The sequence below is a fragment of the Barbus barbus genome (assembly GCF_936440315.1).
Source record: "Barbus barbus genome assembly, chromosome: 31".
Taxonomy (NCBI): domain Eukaryota; kingdom Metazoa; phylum Chordata; class Actinopteri; order Cypriniformes; family Cyprinidae; genus Barbus; species Barbus barbus.
This window is the reverse complement of record NC_136759.1, coordinates 27415717-27432061: the sequence shown is the minus strand read 5'-3', so window position 1 is coordinate 27432061 and position 16345 is coordinate 27415717. Positions and strand designations below refer to the sequence as shown.

Genomic DNA, 16345 nt, shown 5'->3' with positions numbered 1-16345 from the left:
CAGAACTTTTAAGTACTGATGCAAATGTCAAAAAGAAAGACATTTATGTTTTCTGTCTGCATGAGTATTCCTGGAAAACTTCTATTTCTATTGCATAATGTTAAATGAGTGAAGCATTTGAACATTTAACTCAATTTTGTCACTCATTGTTCTGAAAGAAACTAGCTTCACTGTAAATGTGTATTTCACTCTTGTTTGTCTTTTTGAGAGATAAGTATAAATTATTTTCTGATGCATGCTGCTGATAAACCAAAAAACTGACTCGAGCTGAATTAATGTTTAATAATGCTGCTCAACACAGCAGAGGTCATATTTGGGCTGATCAGAGACCAGTACAAAACAGTAACTCACATGTGCTGAAATCATAGGACATAAACACACACACACACACACACACACACACACACACTTGTGTGTTTCTCACGCTCTCTGCTCTTTGATTTATGGTTTTGAGCACTGCTGCTGCTGCTGTCACATGTCCTCTGCTTAGAAATGTTGGACCCTGTGTTCTCTTGTTTGACTTCAAATTTCCTGGTGTTCAGTTTTTGTCATGTGCTTTCTGTCGTCTATTCCTACCAGCAGCAGTGTGTGTGTGTGTGTGTGTGAGAGGACTGATGGGTGAGTGGTTGCTAGATGATGTATGGCATGCGGTCCCTTTAATACGTTTCCTGTACGACTGACAGCTGGGTCACAGCACACACACACACACACACGTGCGTGCATGCAGGAACGCACATTAAAAAGTAATAGCAGACTGTCAGATGTGCTGCATAATCAAAGCTCACGAAGGGAGCATTCAGAGCTCAAACGATGAAACACAACGTTGACATGTAGAGAGATGTGCACACGTACAGTGAAACAGCTCAGCATTTCTTTTATCATAACAAGTGCATTCAGTTTAGCCATGACTGCTTTATTCGCTGCTGTGTCTTTAAGACTCTTCCCACAGTATCTGTCCGTCTTCCTCTCTACTGTATTGCGATCGTGTGTGTTTTTCTGCTTGTATGTCTCTCTCACGCAGCGCTTCAGCAGATCTGGGGGCAGTTGTAGCCGCAGTGTGACACACTTTAGTCCAGTTGTGGGGTAAATGAGCGCTAAGTTACAGTTTACACATGAGCACATTTCTGAGTGCTGCACCATTAAATGAAGTTGAAATGTAACCCTATGTGTAAACTAAATATTTACGGAAGCCTCCGAGCAGGAATAATGGTTGCTGTAAAACGGCAAACAGACTGGATTATATCAATGAGAGCGTGTTTTACACATTTCAATGCTTCAGAGCCATTTTAAACCTTGTTAAGTCCAAGCGCAAGACCTACACCAACACAGCTGCTTAATTACAAACTTAAACTAGGAGTGATAATATTTTAAAATAAGAAAATTACAATTAAAATTACTCATCCATGTGGTTTGTGCTTCAGAGAGATCGCTGCTGAAATGAGCTTGGGATGAATTAAAGCTTTGTATTGTGTTGGAAAACCCTCTACACGGTGATGTTCAGAATATCTCCAATTTCTAAAGAGGTCTGGACTTTTAAATCTTCTTACAGACAGTCATACGAAGAGATGAATGGGAAACTAGATGGCTACAGCACATTAAAAATATACATAAACAGGCACATTATTTGGCTCACACATCACATGTCAGTGCAAGCTGAGTTTAAATAGACTTTACAAAGTTTGATTTTACGCAGAATAAAGCAATAATTCATCTTTTCAATATAATATAATAGAGCCTCTTGGAATAAAACTGATGGATTATGTATTTATGTATGTGGTTGACAAGTGTATTATTAAGGTTCAAGCTATTTTGAATACAATGGCATACTGTTCACTATACAGTATGCACTGTACACTGAATACTATTTTACTAAATGTAGTACACTGTTAAAAAAAATCCTGTAAAATTTACGATAAAAAAAGGCAGCTGTGTTTGCCGGAATCCTACCGTAAAAATATAGCAACAACATTTTAGGTTTTACGGTTTTAACTTAAATTTACAGTTAAATACCGTAATTTCATTAACTGATATACTGTTAATATACCAACCTATTGAAGTACTGAAATCTGTTTTGTTCCTTTGAAATACACTGATAACCACCAAATGCAGGTGGTGATGAGAAAGTCACATGATGAACCAAAGCCCATCACAAGCAGCTTTTAAATGATAACATATATAGAAGGTGCACAGTGTCATTCACACCAACACTAAACACCATCATGGTGAAACTCATTCAACTGAAATATGCAATAAACATTAATTTAACAACATTAGATGTAACATACATCCCTAATAAACATAACCGATAAGAAAAAATGAAGAAACATAGTTATTTCAAAGAAAAAACATCAAATCCAAACTAAATTTGAAATGCAATGCAAGGAGTTCTGGGAATGCCAGTTTACGGTTTTTCCCTGTAAATTTTACAGGAACTTACTGTTAACCATTTCACAGGTTTTTACCAAAGCATTTTCAGTTTTTTACCGTTAAAATCACAGTAATTTTTTACAGTGTACTGTATGTGAAGCAGAACAGTAACATTTCAAATAGCAGGTTGTGTGTTTAACCCAGCGATCATCTAGGTCTAGTTCACATGTATCCAATCACAGCAATTCAAGAAACAGATGTTCAAAACATGCCTTTTCCAGTTCATTCATCACACCAGAAATGGAAGTTCAGGTCAACCACATTGCATTGTGGGATACAGTACCCATCGCAGTGTGCTCAGATCAGGGCTCCAGACTGCAACCAAATGGTCGCATTTTGCAACTAAATTTTGTGAGCGGTCGCACTGGCGCGAGCACCGCATTGTTGAACTCAAAAGCACCGCCATTTCTGATGCATATGAGAAATATCAAACGGTAACAAACAATATCAAACAGGTCTGAGCTCAGAACAGGTTTACTTGGGAACCAGTGTTGAAGCATTCAAATTCTGCACAGAATTCTCTGTTATAAACCGATCAAACAGCACTGACATACATCAGAAAACCAGTAATGCTAACCGTAACCATGGTGTTGTGGCAGAAATAGTCGAAAGTTATTACATTATTCATGTCAGGGTTTGCACAACCTTCAAGGGAAATTCCAGCACATTTCAATGACTTTCAAGCTTTTCACACAACTATTTCCAGCACTTTAAAACTCTAAAAAATTATCCAATTTATTTGCTATTTTTAATGGAATGTCCAAAATATACTTTGTGGTATATAAACAGATATGCAAAATTAAAAACAAACAACAAACAAACAAACGTCAAATTACCACTAGAACCAGTAGATGGCAGCAGAGGAGCACTTATTGGCTTATTAGTCATTAATTTCTACTTTTTGCTTTATATTTTGAAATTATAAAACCACTATTATAAAATATCAAATCATCAAGAAATCTAATTTTGTCCAAATTTTGCACTTTTTTGGTGTATGAAGTAAGAAAAGTCAAAGAGCCTTGAAAAACACAAATTTCAATTTGCAACTGAATCACACATAAAGAGTGTTCCTTTTATAATCACTGAAGTTATCAGTCAGTTCTGTCCAATACTATAGAAGAATAATGAAATATTTAATAAGAATAGAATATATTATTTTTATATTTAAAACGCTACTGTTATTATTAAAATTTTATTTTGTATGCTTCTCAACTCCGTAATAATATTAGTATATTATATAATTATATATTATATATTATAATATTATTAATATCTCAACACCCCCCCAGATCTGCTCCTAGCGCCACCATCTGCAGAACTTCGTGGCGCTGGTGCCACTGCTCTCAAATGTTAGTCTGGAGCCCTATCAGATGCATACTGAATATCCACAAAATGAGTGACCACAGCAAACGGTTGAGTTTTGCAGTGATGAGCAGAGAAATGAAAACAGTCGTACCTGCAGCCTGAAGCACCAGCTGGATTCGAGCTTTGGCCTGTTCTGCAGGAGTCTAGAACCACAGAGAAGCACATTAGTGAACTGTCTAAACACTGGATTAGGAAGAAACAAGATAATAGAAGACGACTCTAACCTGAATAAACAAACACTACATTAGGCTGCGCGCTTTTTTTTTGCGATTCATTTGAATTGTTATTTTGAATAAAATCAAACATTACAATTAAACATGCTGACAATACACCAATGAGAAAAGTTAAAACACAAAATGAAAGTCTTTTAACTTGAACATTGTGTTTTTAGAATGCTGTTTCATGCACAAGATGCTGCAAAAGATGCAAGACGTGAGCACAATGGTCAGACACGTCCATCAAGTGCATTTCTGTCAGGACCACTATCGTCAAAATGATAGATACTTAGCATACAGTTTGGTTTGGCGGTATGGTTCTGTTCTGGGCAAAAACTCCCTGCCCATCCATGCAGCCTGTCATGAATGAGCAGGGAGAGCAGCAATAATAACCCCCCCCCAGGGTTAACAGAACAGAACAAGCAGATATCATTAATGTACTTAATGATATTTAAGTGTAACACATTACTCAAGATAAGGGAGTCTGATTCAACAGAAATATCAGAAAGCCAAGTCCTGACTGTGGCGAAAGGAGGAGTTAGGGATGGAGGAGGATAATTTGCTCCTGAGCAAGCAAAAAGCTGCTGAATAATACTGAATAGAGCTTATATAGGAATGCCGTGATAGGTGTCGTATTCCTATAGGTAGATGTGATCAGCTGAGAGTCAGCCGATGCAAGCTTGACTCACGTGACCTGCCAAAACTAACGCTATACGCTTAATGTTTACATAGAAATACTGCATGTTTGATATTTCATGTTTGCATGATGGCGACAGCCTGATAGTTGCTGGTGTCTTCTTTATTTAACGAAACATTTACTGTTAATAATAGCCTAATAGCTACTAGAGCCCTGCATTTTGGCCCGGGCCCGATGGGCCCCGATGTTTTTACGCCCCTAGGGCCGGGCTTCGGGCCAATTTTCACGTCAGAATTCAGACGCGGACCGGGCCTCGGGCCTGTTTTAGGTCTCTTCTTATTTTTATTAATTTTATTAATTTAAAAATTGCCGCGCTGGTGGAAACAACACGAGACCGTGCCGCGACTGAGAGCGGCTCGATGGTGTTTAGTGTCCCGCAGTAGCAGCAGGTGACGTCAGCGCAGCTGAAGAGTTCTGTGTTCAAATGCACGCAATAGGCTAAAGCTTGCTGCAAAGCCCCAGCAAACATAACCATGAATGTCTGCGGGAAATAGTAAGGAGATATTTGAATTATTTACTAATAAACTAATGTTTTCTGAGTCCGTGTCGCAAGGATGAAGTTGCTGATCCTCACTCGCGTCTCCTCATTAGACGCGCCTTCAGAGAGAAATGCATCTTTATTGATTATGATTAAGATTATAATAAGTAGTTTGTTTTCTTTTTTTTTTTTTTTCGTTAAGTGATCATTTAAAGCTTTCTATAGTATCATGTCTGTGAGGCATGTATTCGCTCAGCTTCGGTTCATTTTTGTGAAGCGCTCCTTTTCAAGACAAGAAGGCAGAAAGCACATCATGTTTGTTTTTGTTTTATAAAAGCATTGATATTGTGAGTGCACACAAATAAAAGTAGACCCTTTACAGGTCCGAATGATGTATTACTCTTACCTTTATCAGAAAAAAAAAAATGATGTTGTAGGCTATTTTAAGTTGTTTCCACTAAAGTGTCTCCATGTCCTGCAGAGCGCGCTTTAGCTTCCACTCTCAGCACAAACTCAGATATAGGCTAGCGCACATTATTATTATAGCGCAGGTTTAACATTTAAACATTGTTATATGCTTGAACTGTTTTAGTATATCTATAGATTTTATTTTAGGCAAGCCATGATGATTTGAGAAGGCTAAATTGATCAAACATAGGCTATGATCAGCTCACTGTCTGCCGCTGGCCGCTTGGTTGTTACTTTAAAAAACAAAAGCCTAGGACTTATTACTATTTAACGAACAAAAATGCTCCAAACTTTTCTCTAAATTAACTTAATAAAAAAGCGAAACAAAATATAATCATTTTGCCATTGCATACAAAACTGAACTATTTGAATAGCCGAAACGGTAGTATAAGCTGTTTTGGGAGAAGAGGAGAAAAAGATGGGCTCGGGTCGGACTCGGGCCGGTAATTCTGATAAGCTGTCGGACACGGGCCGGGCTAGAGCCTGAGCGTCTCGGGCCAGGGCCGGGCTAGGGCCTAAATTTGAAGCCTGTGCAGGGCTCTAATAGCTACAGCTTTTATACACTGCAACAGATCTTACTTTTTTTTTTTTTTCATAACCTTAGGAAACATTTTTCATTATAAAAATCATGACTATTATTAACAAATTGGCTGTTTATTAATACTTATAAAGCACATATTCTGCATGACCATATGTGACCCTGGAGCACAAAACCAGTCTTATGTCGCTGGGGTATATTTGTAGCAATAGCCAACAATACATTTTATTCCAAAAATCATTTGGATATTAAGTAAATATCATGTTCCATGAAGATATTTTGTAAATTTCTTACCGTTAATATATCAAAACTTTATTTTTGATTAGTAATATGCATTGCTAAGAACTTCATTTGAACAACTTTAAAGGAGATTTTCTCAATATTTAGATTTTTTTGCACCCTCAGATTCCAGATTTTCAAATAGTTGTATCCCAGCCAAATATTGTCCTATCATAACAAACCATACATCAATGGAAAGATTATGTAGTCAGCTTTCAGATGATGTATAAACCTCAACTTCGAAAAATTGACACTTAAGACTGGTTTTGTGGTCCAGGGTCACATATTCTACCTCCTTAATCCTACCCAATACCTAAACTTAACAACTACCTTACTAACTATTAATAAACAGTAAATTAAGAGTTTATTGAGGCATAAGTCGTAGTTAACAGTCTGTTAATGGCGAGAATTGGACCTTAAAATAAAGTGTGCCTGGTATAAAGGTTCTTGCCAATAAAGAACCTTTATTTTTAACAGTGAACTGAATTTGTTTTACATTCACACCATGCTGATCACTTCATGTGTGACGCACTTGAAACAGAACTTTCTTTAACCAGATGGTTTAGCAAGGTTTTAATACAGATGTTTTAAGTCGACTAGTTAAAACATTAAAAAATCCAAATTTTTATCTTGAGTTGGACAATCATTCTGAACAAATATCAGTATCACCCAGCCCTACAACACATAAAAAACATTTACCAACACAGCTTCAGTGGCAGGGTTAAAAAGAATCATTTTCTTGAGGAAATCACATCTTCAGTCACGTACAAATGGCGATAAATCCCAGCGGATGGCGAGGGTGTGCGGGCGCGTGTAAACATGCGCACGAGGGCTGAACGTGTCGAAATTTCCAGCGCGGTGGCTCTGGAAGAGGCTGGGATATAATTCCAATATCTCCACTATTAGATTCCAGCCTCTTAATTGTCAAGAAAGAAGAATGATGAGGGAGGGAAGTTATAAAGGCTATAGATTGCTCTCGAACACAGGAGAGCCCGGTGTGTGTTGGTGTTATGAAGGTGTGTAGGATTACAGAGAAATTAAATGCTAATAGGATGAAATTTAAATGTGGATCCTGCAAGGCTCACCGTAGCTCTTCGGAGAATGTGGGTGTCGCTGACAGCGCTAACGCACATTATTCAGCAGAAATTTGATTTATCAAACTGTAAAGGTGTCACTTTCTAAAAATGTCATTTGAGGTGATGACAGGGAAATATAATGACCCGCTTTAATGTAAAACTGTCACTCCGGCGTGTCTTAGATGACAAACACATCAAGCTCCGCTCGGAAATCTGCTTGTTTTTGACACCTCGCCTTCGATAACTTCCACAAAAACACGGGCTGCTCTTCTCTGTGGTCTTTCTGAGCGTGCTCCTCTTACTTTTTCCCTTTATATTGTTATCAGAAGCATATCAGACTGTTTCGGGCATCAATCAAGCAGACAGAAATAAAGGCAGGATTATTGAATGTTCAGATAAACCCCCTCTCCTCCCATTCAAAGCCGTCTTCTCTTCTCTCTCCCATTACAATAACATCCAGTCATGCCGCAATAACGAGGCGGAAGAACAGACGGATCACACGACTTAAATGGAAGGATAATAGCTGGCAGGGCAATCATCTTAGTTACAGTTTATTATGATATTTTATTATTATTCAAATATTAAAATAAAATAAATACAGTTTATTATGAAATTTCTACCATTGCACTTGCATTTGTTTCAAGTGACCCTGAGGCAAGTGTCCAGAGATATTACACCACCGAGTGTTTAGACAAGGAAGAAAAAAGGAAAACACAAAAGGGAGGAAAAAAAAAAACGAGCATCAATATGAAGAAAAATATAATTAGTTTCAAAGGATGACAAATGGGTGGCGGATTAATAATTAGATAAGTTTGTCAAATTATGAGACAGGCCTCATTCTGGCAAACACTGAGCAATAAGAGAGAGAGAGCTGATAAAATTTGACACAGATATAATACAAATAAGCTACAAAACACTGTTTGACACCCACATCCCGACTGGATTCAGAACACTAGTCCATCTAGTCATAATAACCCTCGACGCGGCGGTCCTAACTAACAGAACTGACCGCTTAATGATGGAGGCGGACGCTCTGAATCCTAATCTGTAGGAAACAGTGAGAGAAACAGAAACAGGTGAAAGTGTTTAAACTTACAGAAAAGCATCCTCACTGATTTAAAAAAACTATTAATATTCCGTATACCAAAAGCGGAAAACTGTTTATGCAGTTTGGCTGTTCATTTAAACGACATGATGACTATTCCCTGAATAGAAACCATGTTTAGCCCTTGTGCTGTGCTGAAAATCCTTTACCTAATTTGGTGTTTGTGGTCAAAAGTGACAGACCTTTTAGCATTCTTATGCAATATTATCACCAAACTGTGGATTCAATCAGTTTTTTTTTTCCAATTAGCACAGGTTTATATTTCTTTTTGGAAAAACTGAGGTGCATAAGCTCAGATCTGTGCTAAATGAGCATCAAACCTGTGCTAAATTAAAGAAAACAAGTTAACAAGAATCCAACATTAGGTAATAAGATAATATTGTATACAGTAGTACTGTGAAATATTATTACAAAAAACATTATGTCATTTATTTCTGTGATCTGCAGCTGTATTTTCAGCATCATTACTCCAGTCTTCAGTCACACGATCCTTCAGAAATCATTATAATATACTGATTTGCTGCTCAAGTAAGGCCCTATGAAATACATTTAATTTTTTTCCCAAATTCAGTTTTATCTATTTCCAAATTCCGTTTCTTCCAAATTTAAGTTTTTTTGGATTCCATTTTTTTTTCCATTTAAATTTTTCTAGACTAGAGTTTTAATGGTTAAATTAATAAAATATTAATCAAAAACCATGTCTGAATAATTGAAATCACGAAACATACACAATTTAACAGCAATTTATTAAAAATGTAACAAAAATGTAATTTTGAAATATAATGAAATAATGTTTAATGAACTTTTTTTTTTTTTCAAATTCTGTGTTTTCTATTCATTTTTTGGATTCCCTTTTAAATTCATAAAATTTTAATAATCAAAAGGATCTCTAATTAACTGACATTATATATATATATATATATATATATATTTTCAGAAATACTTAGGGAAATAATTTGTCTGGTAAATATTCCTTAAATAATAATGTTTTAATAATAATTGTATTATTAGTAGTAGTACTATCATTACATTTAGTCATATATTTCTGTCACAGTTGAACCAAACTTATTTAGCTGGGTTGCAGTAAAGACCTATAGTTTCTGTTTGTATATGATATGACAAGATTTTCTCCAAAAAAAAGGGAAGTTTGCTCAGGAAGTGATTCTCAGAGCGAGTTCTAGAGATTGTTTATGTGTTCATGAACTCATATATTGAGTGAGCGGTAGAGTGGCAGAGGCTGAAAACACTCAGTATGTGTGTAATAAATGAAACCGTGCATCTGCGCCATTCATTAAGACACGAGAACATGCAGGATTCATATTTAAATGGTATTTGTGTGGCTTAATATTCACAGGCACATGTCCATATCATGTTTTGATTTAAGTGTGCCGACCAACGTTTGAAATTCCGTGGCATTCCACGTGATATAGTAAATTCTGTTTTTATGACTGGATTCCACAATTCCGTCTGTGTTTTCCTATAGGGAAATCAATCCTGCTCAAGAAAAATGCCTGATTATTATCAATGCTGAAAACAGTTGTGCTGCCAAATATTTTTGTGTCAACCAAGGTTTTTTGTTTGTTTTGATGAATAGAAAGTGCACTTGATTTCTTATCTACAGTGCAAGTGTATGTGTAGTAAACATAGTGAAATCTGCACTGCTCCAGCAGTCTCTCACAGCACAAACAGACTTGAACTGTGAGCTAGCTTGGGCAGCAGAGATGAGGAGTCCAGGTTTCATGGGGTTTAGTGTCCCAGTGAGAGGTCCTGGATCAGTGTCTATCTCTCATTCACTCACACACAGCCGTCCTGCATAAACACTGAGCCAAACCAATTATCTCAATTACCACACCGCAGATCCACATCCACTGCTCAGAGCTCCTCTCTGCTTCCTGTGTCTAGAGCTACACTCATCCTCTGCCTTTACAGTCCATATCTGTCCTGCAAAGCATTATATACACTGCTTATGTCCATAAAGTATGATTTGAAGAACCCCAGTAGTCTGTTTGTGCTCTCTCTCTCTCTATAAATATATATATATATATAATATCTGACAGAATCTTCATTTTTGGGTGAAATCTCCTTTTAAGGATCTCCTTTTTTTATCTCCTTTTTATATTGATTACAACAAATTCTATTTCAAATAAACGCTGTTTTTAAACTTTCTATTCATCAGAAAATATGAAGCAGAACAACTGTTTTTAATAATCAGAAATGTTTCTTGAGCAGATAATCAGCATAGAATGATTTCTGAAAGATTATGTGACACAGGAAAGCAGCTTTATCAGGCATAAATTACATAAAATATAATCAAATAGAAAACTGATTTTTAACTGTAACAATATTTTACATTACACATTTTACTGTATTTTTGATTAAATAAATTAATCACTGGTGCAACTCTAAACTTCCAAACAGCAGTATATAATGTATATATATGGCCTATATAGTATATACAGTTTATTCCGTTACTCATCTCATCTCATCTGACTTCTTCATCCTCATTTATAGTCATTTTTCATTTGTTATTTCCAACCTCTGGCCCATTCCTTAACCTAAAAAAAAATAAAATAAGGACTGCAGCATTACGCTACAGGATCCCCTAGAAAATGCAATATTCCGTTTTTAATATCCAGGTCTATAAGATCAGGGTAGAGATGGGCTCCAGTGCAATATGTTTATTTATATATTTATAACAAATACTGCATATCAGGAGTTCTGGGCCGGGCGTCTATAAAATATAATGTTGTGTATGGATATCTTTTTTAAATATAATCTCAATATGAAATCGGAGGCCTTTTTACAATGTGCCATACTTCAGGACGGCGCTAACAGCATTTAGGAAAGCAGAGGCTGTTCATCTTTGTGTCTACAGTAGGCACTGCCGCTGCATAATAATAAGCTTTCCTGCCCCAAAATGTTATTTAGCTGCCTGACGCTCATTTCTCAAACTTCACCACTTTTACAATTTTCCCAAACTTTTATTTCCTTGATTATTGCCAACAAGATTTCATTACGTATTTAGAATGTAAACAAGCGTGAGTGATGACAGAGGTTTAACCGTGGCGGTCCTCGCCTTCAACCGCGCAATTCACACAACCCCCCCACAACACACACACACGCTGAACCACACACACGTACAGAGGAGTCAGGCCAAAATGGAAGGCAATTGTATTAATAGACTTTTTTGACATGCACGTGTGTGTATTAGTGCGTGCGTGTGTGTATGTGTGTGTGGGCTGGGCGTTGGGCTCACACTCAACTCACATAAATCATGTAGAAGAAAAATGAACAAATGTGGCGGCTAACTCATCTCCTCGCCATCCGGAGAAAATGAAATTCACTGGAATACCTATCAAAACTGCAATCATCAGGAGATAAAATCGCCTTTGCTCTATCTGCACTTTCCGATTTAATTTCCTTTATGCCCTTGACATTCAGAGATACCATTTAGATAATGCGTATACAGTAAGGGACCAGTTCACTCGGCGTGATATATATACGCCAGGACCTCACGCTAAATCGGACGCCATCGTTTGGAAATGGAGATGCGATACTTCTTTGTTGTTTTTGTTCTGTTGTGAGATCTATGCAAAGAGGAACGCATCTTAACGGAGAGTGAGAGCGATAACGCGGCGGGATATGAAAGCTGTGCCCGTCCGCTCTATCAGTATGACATGCAATTATGTCTGGGCAGGCGTCAGGTTAAAGGTCGGCCTGATGACTCCATCATTTAGCCGGGTGGCTTATTTCACAAATGCAGGGAGACGGAGGCCCGTGGCAGACTCGCAGACACCTCCAATCTGATGAAATCATTAGTGTAATAAGCATGTAAATCTGCTTGCAAATTATCCTCGCGCAGCTCCTCGGCTTTCATTTAGCTGACACTCGGTGAGGTGTTGTCAGATCACCTCTTTATCCCACAATCAAATTACTGGCAAACACGGCGAGAGCAGGAGACCCGGAGCGCGGGAGCGAGACGGACGGGGACGAGCGCTGGAGGCAGTGTCCGGACGCTCCATTGATTTCTAAAGCCCTGATCTTCCCTCGTTCTGTTCGAGGAAGACAGGTGCTTTTGATGATGTTATGGGATAAATCTATTATTAAGCAGCCAAAGATCTGGCGAAGCCAAAACAGAGCCGTTTCTCGCAATCGCTGGTGCTAATATGAAGCGTAAATAATTCATTACATATAAACAAGGCCTCAAAAGCTAAAACCCATGAGGAAGATCAATTTTACATATCATTTCTGCATTTGTAAAGCTGACGGGCATGAGATTAAGACAGAATCACCCAACACTGAACATTCATACATGCTACAGTAATAGAGGGTGGTCACTTTTTTTTACTGTAATTATTTAGCCGTGCTTCCGGTCTAGCTAGATTCAGGCCTCTATAACGAAGACAAATTGTATGAGAGGGACCAGTAAAGCAATAAAACAAACAATACACAGAAAAACAAATAAACATGCCCCGTTTTTCCACACAAAAGTTATTAAACATAACCATAAAAGTCCCACAAAGAAATAAGGTTAAATGTGATTTGCCATCTAAACTGTTTGCCATTCGGCAAAATTAAGAAGATACAAATTTTCTTGAAAATGTTGTGGAAATACAGTTGAGTTTCAGTGACTGGGTATTTTTGGAGCTAATGGTCGGGAACGCAAGATTAGAAGTAGCTACTTTTAAGATTGTTATAAAGTTGCTTCCGTCTAGACTTTGTAAAGTTTCCGTCTTTTAACACCGGTAGATCTGAAGCTTGTAAATGCGGGGCTGTTTATGGCTCATGTTTGCAGGGTGAATGTGAATGTATTTCGGGGAGGGATGCAGGGGGTGTAGACTTACTGTTCATCGGCACAAATCTTGATTAAATACTGCAGCACCTGCTGTCTGACGAGTGGATGCAATCTACCAGCTTTTATAAAGTCGACAATAAATTCTCAGATACAATTTTCACATATTCAAATTTTCAGGAATCGTAGATCTGAACACGGGCAGACTCACGTATCTGCATGTTTTACTGAAACTACGACCTCATCACATTTAATGCACAAATAAAGTCGAAAAACACAACTGTCACTGTTAACGTTCATTTCAATATTTACTCAAAATAGCCTCTTGCTAGTTGATCAAATAAATCCACTAACAGAAACACTGTACACATACTGTATCACAGACAATCTGTACTATCCAATGGTGGAAATGCAATTTTAAACACTTTTAAAATTTTAAAGCTGTAATATGATTGGATGTAATAAAATTGGATGTGGATATGGATGTGGATTGCACATGGATGTAATAAAATTAAGTCCATGACACCATAAAAAAATAAAAATAATAATTATGCAGAGATTTTTTTTTTTCTCCAGACCATTACACTGTGTTTGAAGTCTGAATAGGTTTAACAGCACTTTAAAGGTCGTAACACTGTAATTTTGTCATGTGAAGCCCAAATTATACTTCAGTGTTTACACATACACTACAGTAAGCGCACAGCATGTAAATGCCACTATCAGCATAGTGTGAGGGGCTTAACAAGTACACTCAACTCTTTTAAATGAGTACAAAAACTTGTTTTCATCGGTCATAACTTGTGGAGAGAAATAGCGCAAACACTGGACGATGAAATTTTCTAGCTTGCATTTGTCAAACACTATCAAATGGAGTATGTGTGTTCAGCTGTACATGTACACATATCCAAGCATTTGCATCAAAACTAAATGTTATGGGCTTGAAATCACATTCATTTGCAGTAAAGCCCAACAAAAAGTGTTTCCAAACTAGTTTTTTTTTGTGATCTTCGAAGTATTGACACTTAAACAAAACAACGATTGTCTCAATACATTTTATTGATAATTAGCATTTCCATCAGCTGTTATCGGTAACATTTTGCTATAATAAGCTTTTTTTTCATGGAAATGTAGTACATGAGAAACTATAAAAAGGCTAGGAACTTTTATCTGAGGATTGATGCTTTACTTTTTCCACAAGTTGAGGAGCACAAGTTGAAAAAAGCAAGAACTTAAGAATTTTAAGGTGAACAGTAAACATCTAATAATGTGTTGTTTTCCCTTAATAAAGGGATACAGTGAGAAATTTACAAGCAAAGTGGTTTATTTATTTAAATTAATTCAGAAGCTACAATATTTTACTTTCAATTAAATGCCAGAGAATGTTTATTCTGTAATCAAAATACCAATAATAACCAGGAAAAAAGATGGTGGGACCTTTAATTATAAACAAGCCCTAAATACGCCAAGACTCTTATTTTGAAGTGTCTATGCTATTACTATTGCTGGCTGCTCATTTCAAAACGTGTGAGATTAGGACAGTCTAAAACACATCACAATATAAACTAGTGATCGAACAATATATCGCCATGATGGCCGAGATATCGGCCGATATTTGGCATTTTTCAAATATCGGCATCGGCCAATAAATGTTTCTGTTTGGCCGATATGTTCGAGGCCATAGGTTCTTTTATTTTTTTTATTGGGCAGCACTTTTATTTTGATGGCACGCCAGACTTTTATTTTGACAGCTCTCAGACTTTTATTTTGACAGCTCTGAGAAAGGAAGCGCCTGAGCACACAGTGCTCACGTTCTCCCTCGTTTCCCGTCGTCATTCAGTTCTGTCTAATATGGATAGATGTCTGTCTAATAATCAGATAGAACAATTAAACAAAGGGATTAAAATGTACACAAAAAAAGTATTATGATTGCTTTAATGTTATTAGTAATAGAAAAGCAAACATTATAATACTTTCTCGTTTGCCATCAGCATTCAGCAAATAAGCATTTATATCATTTAAAAAATCTTTGAATGACTAATGAACATTTAATTTCACAAAACTTGCAGACTTGCAGTGGAATCTAACTGAGATCTTGTGAAGTGTGCATGTGTATCCTGCATGATCGCGTGTTCTCTGTCTGACGGTCGGTCCATGTGAATTAAATTCTGACAGGAGGAGTTCAGCTTCACTAGAGATGCGCGATCAACGAACTTTAAACTCGTGATTTCAAATTATGCTGCGCTTTATGCATTTGCCCACTGTCATATTCATGTCATTTTCAATGTGTGCTGTATGTAATATGAGTGTTACCTTGGATTTATTTGAAAAATATATTTGCCAAAGCACACAAACTACCCAAAATACTGAGTGCCCTGTTGGTTACAGTATTTACTTCATTTTTTAAATTATAATTTTATTTAATATTTATTGAATATTTATTTATTTGTGAAAATTACATTGTCTTAAAGTATGTTTATTTTACACATTTATATTTTAATCCATTTTCAAATGATTTCAAATTTCTTAAATATTAATTAAAATAAATAAAATTATATTGGCTTTATATCGGTATCTGCCTTCAAAAAAACCCATATCGGTCGACCACTAATATAAACACCACCAACTAACCATCGTCATAATTTTGACTTTAAAATGTGCAGTATTAACATAAATTTTTATTTAATCCAAAGTTTGCAATTCCTGTTTTTCTATCCCCAAATACACAATATCACGTATTAAAATAATTAAGACATACATTATAACATTTAAGATATTTTTTATTTTTATATTCACTTTTTTATTCGCACACATGGTCCTAAATGCATTTTACAGTTTGCATATCTATTTCTAGACGCAAGCGTGAGTGAAGTGCTCACACTGTGTTTGTGACATACACAGGCCTTCA

General features: G+C 36.6%; 1 protein-coding gene across 2 annotated transcripts in view; it reads right to left on the bottom strand.

Moving 5' to 3' along the window:
- Positions 1–16345, bottom strand: part of LOC306850982 (uncharacterized protein) — a 145375-nt gene that overhangs the window by 55824 nt on the left and 73206 nt on the right. For both annotated transcript variants that reach the window (XM_079386975.1, XM_079386974.1), the window contains exon 6: positions 3884–3935. In XM_079386975.1, coding sequence (XP_079243101.1) covers positions 3884–3935 — 52 coding nt within the window. The remainder of the gene's footprint in view (positions 1–3883; positions 3936–16345) is intronic.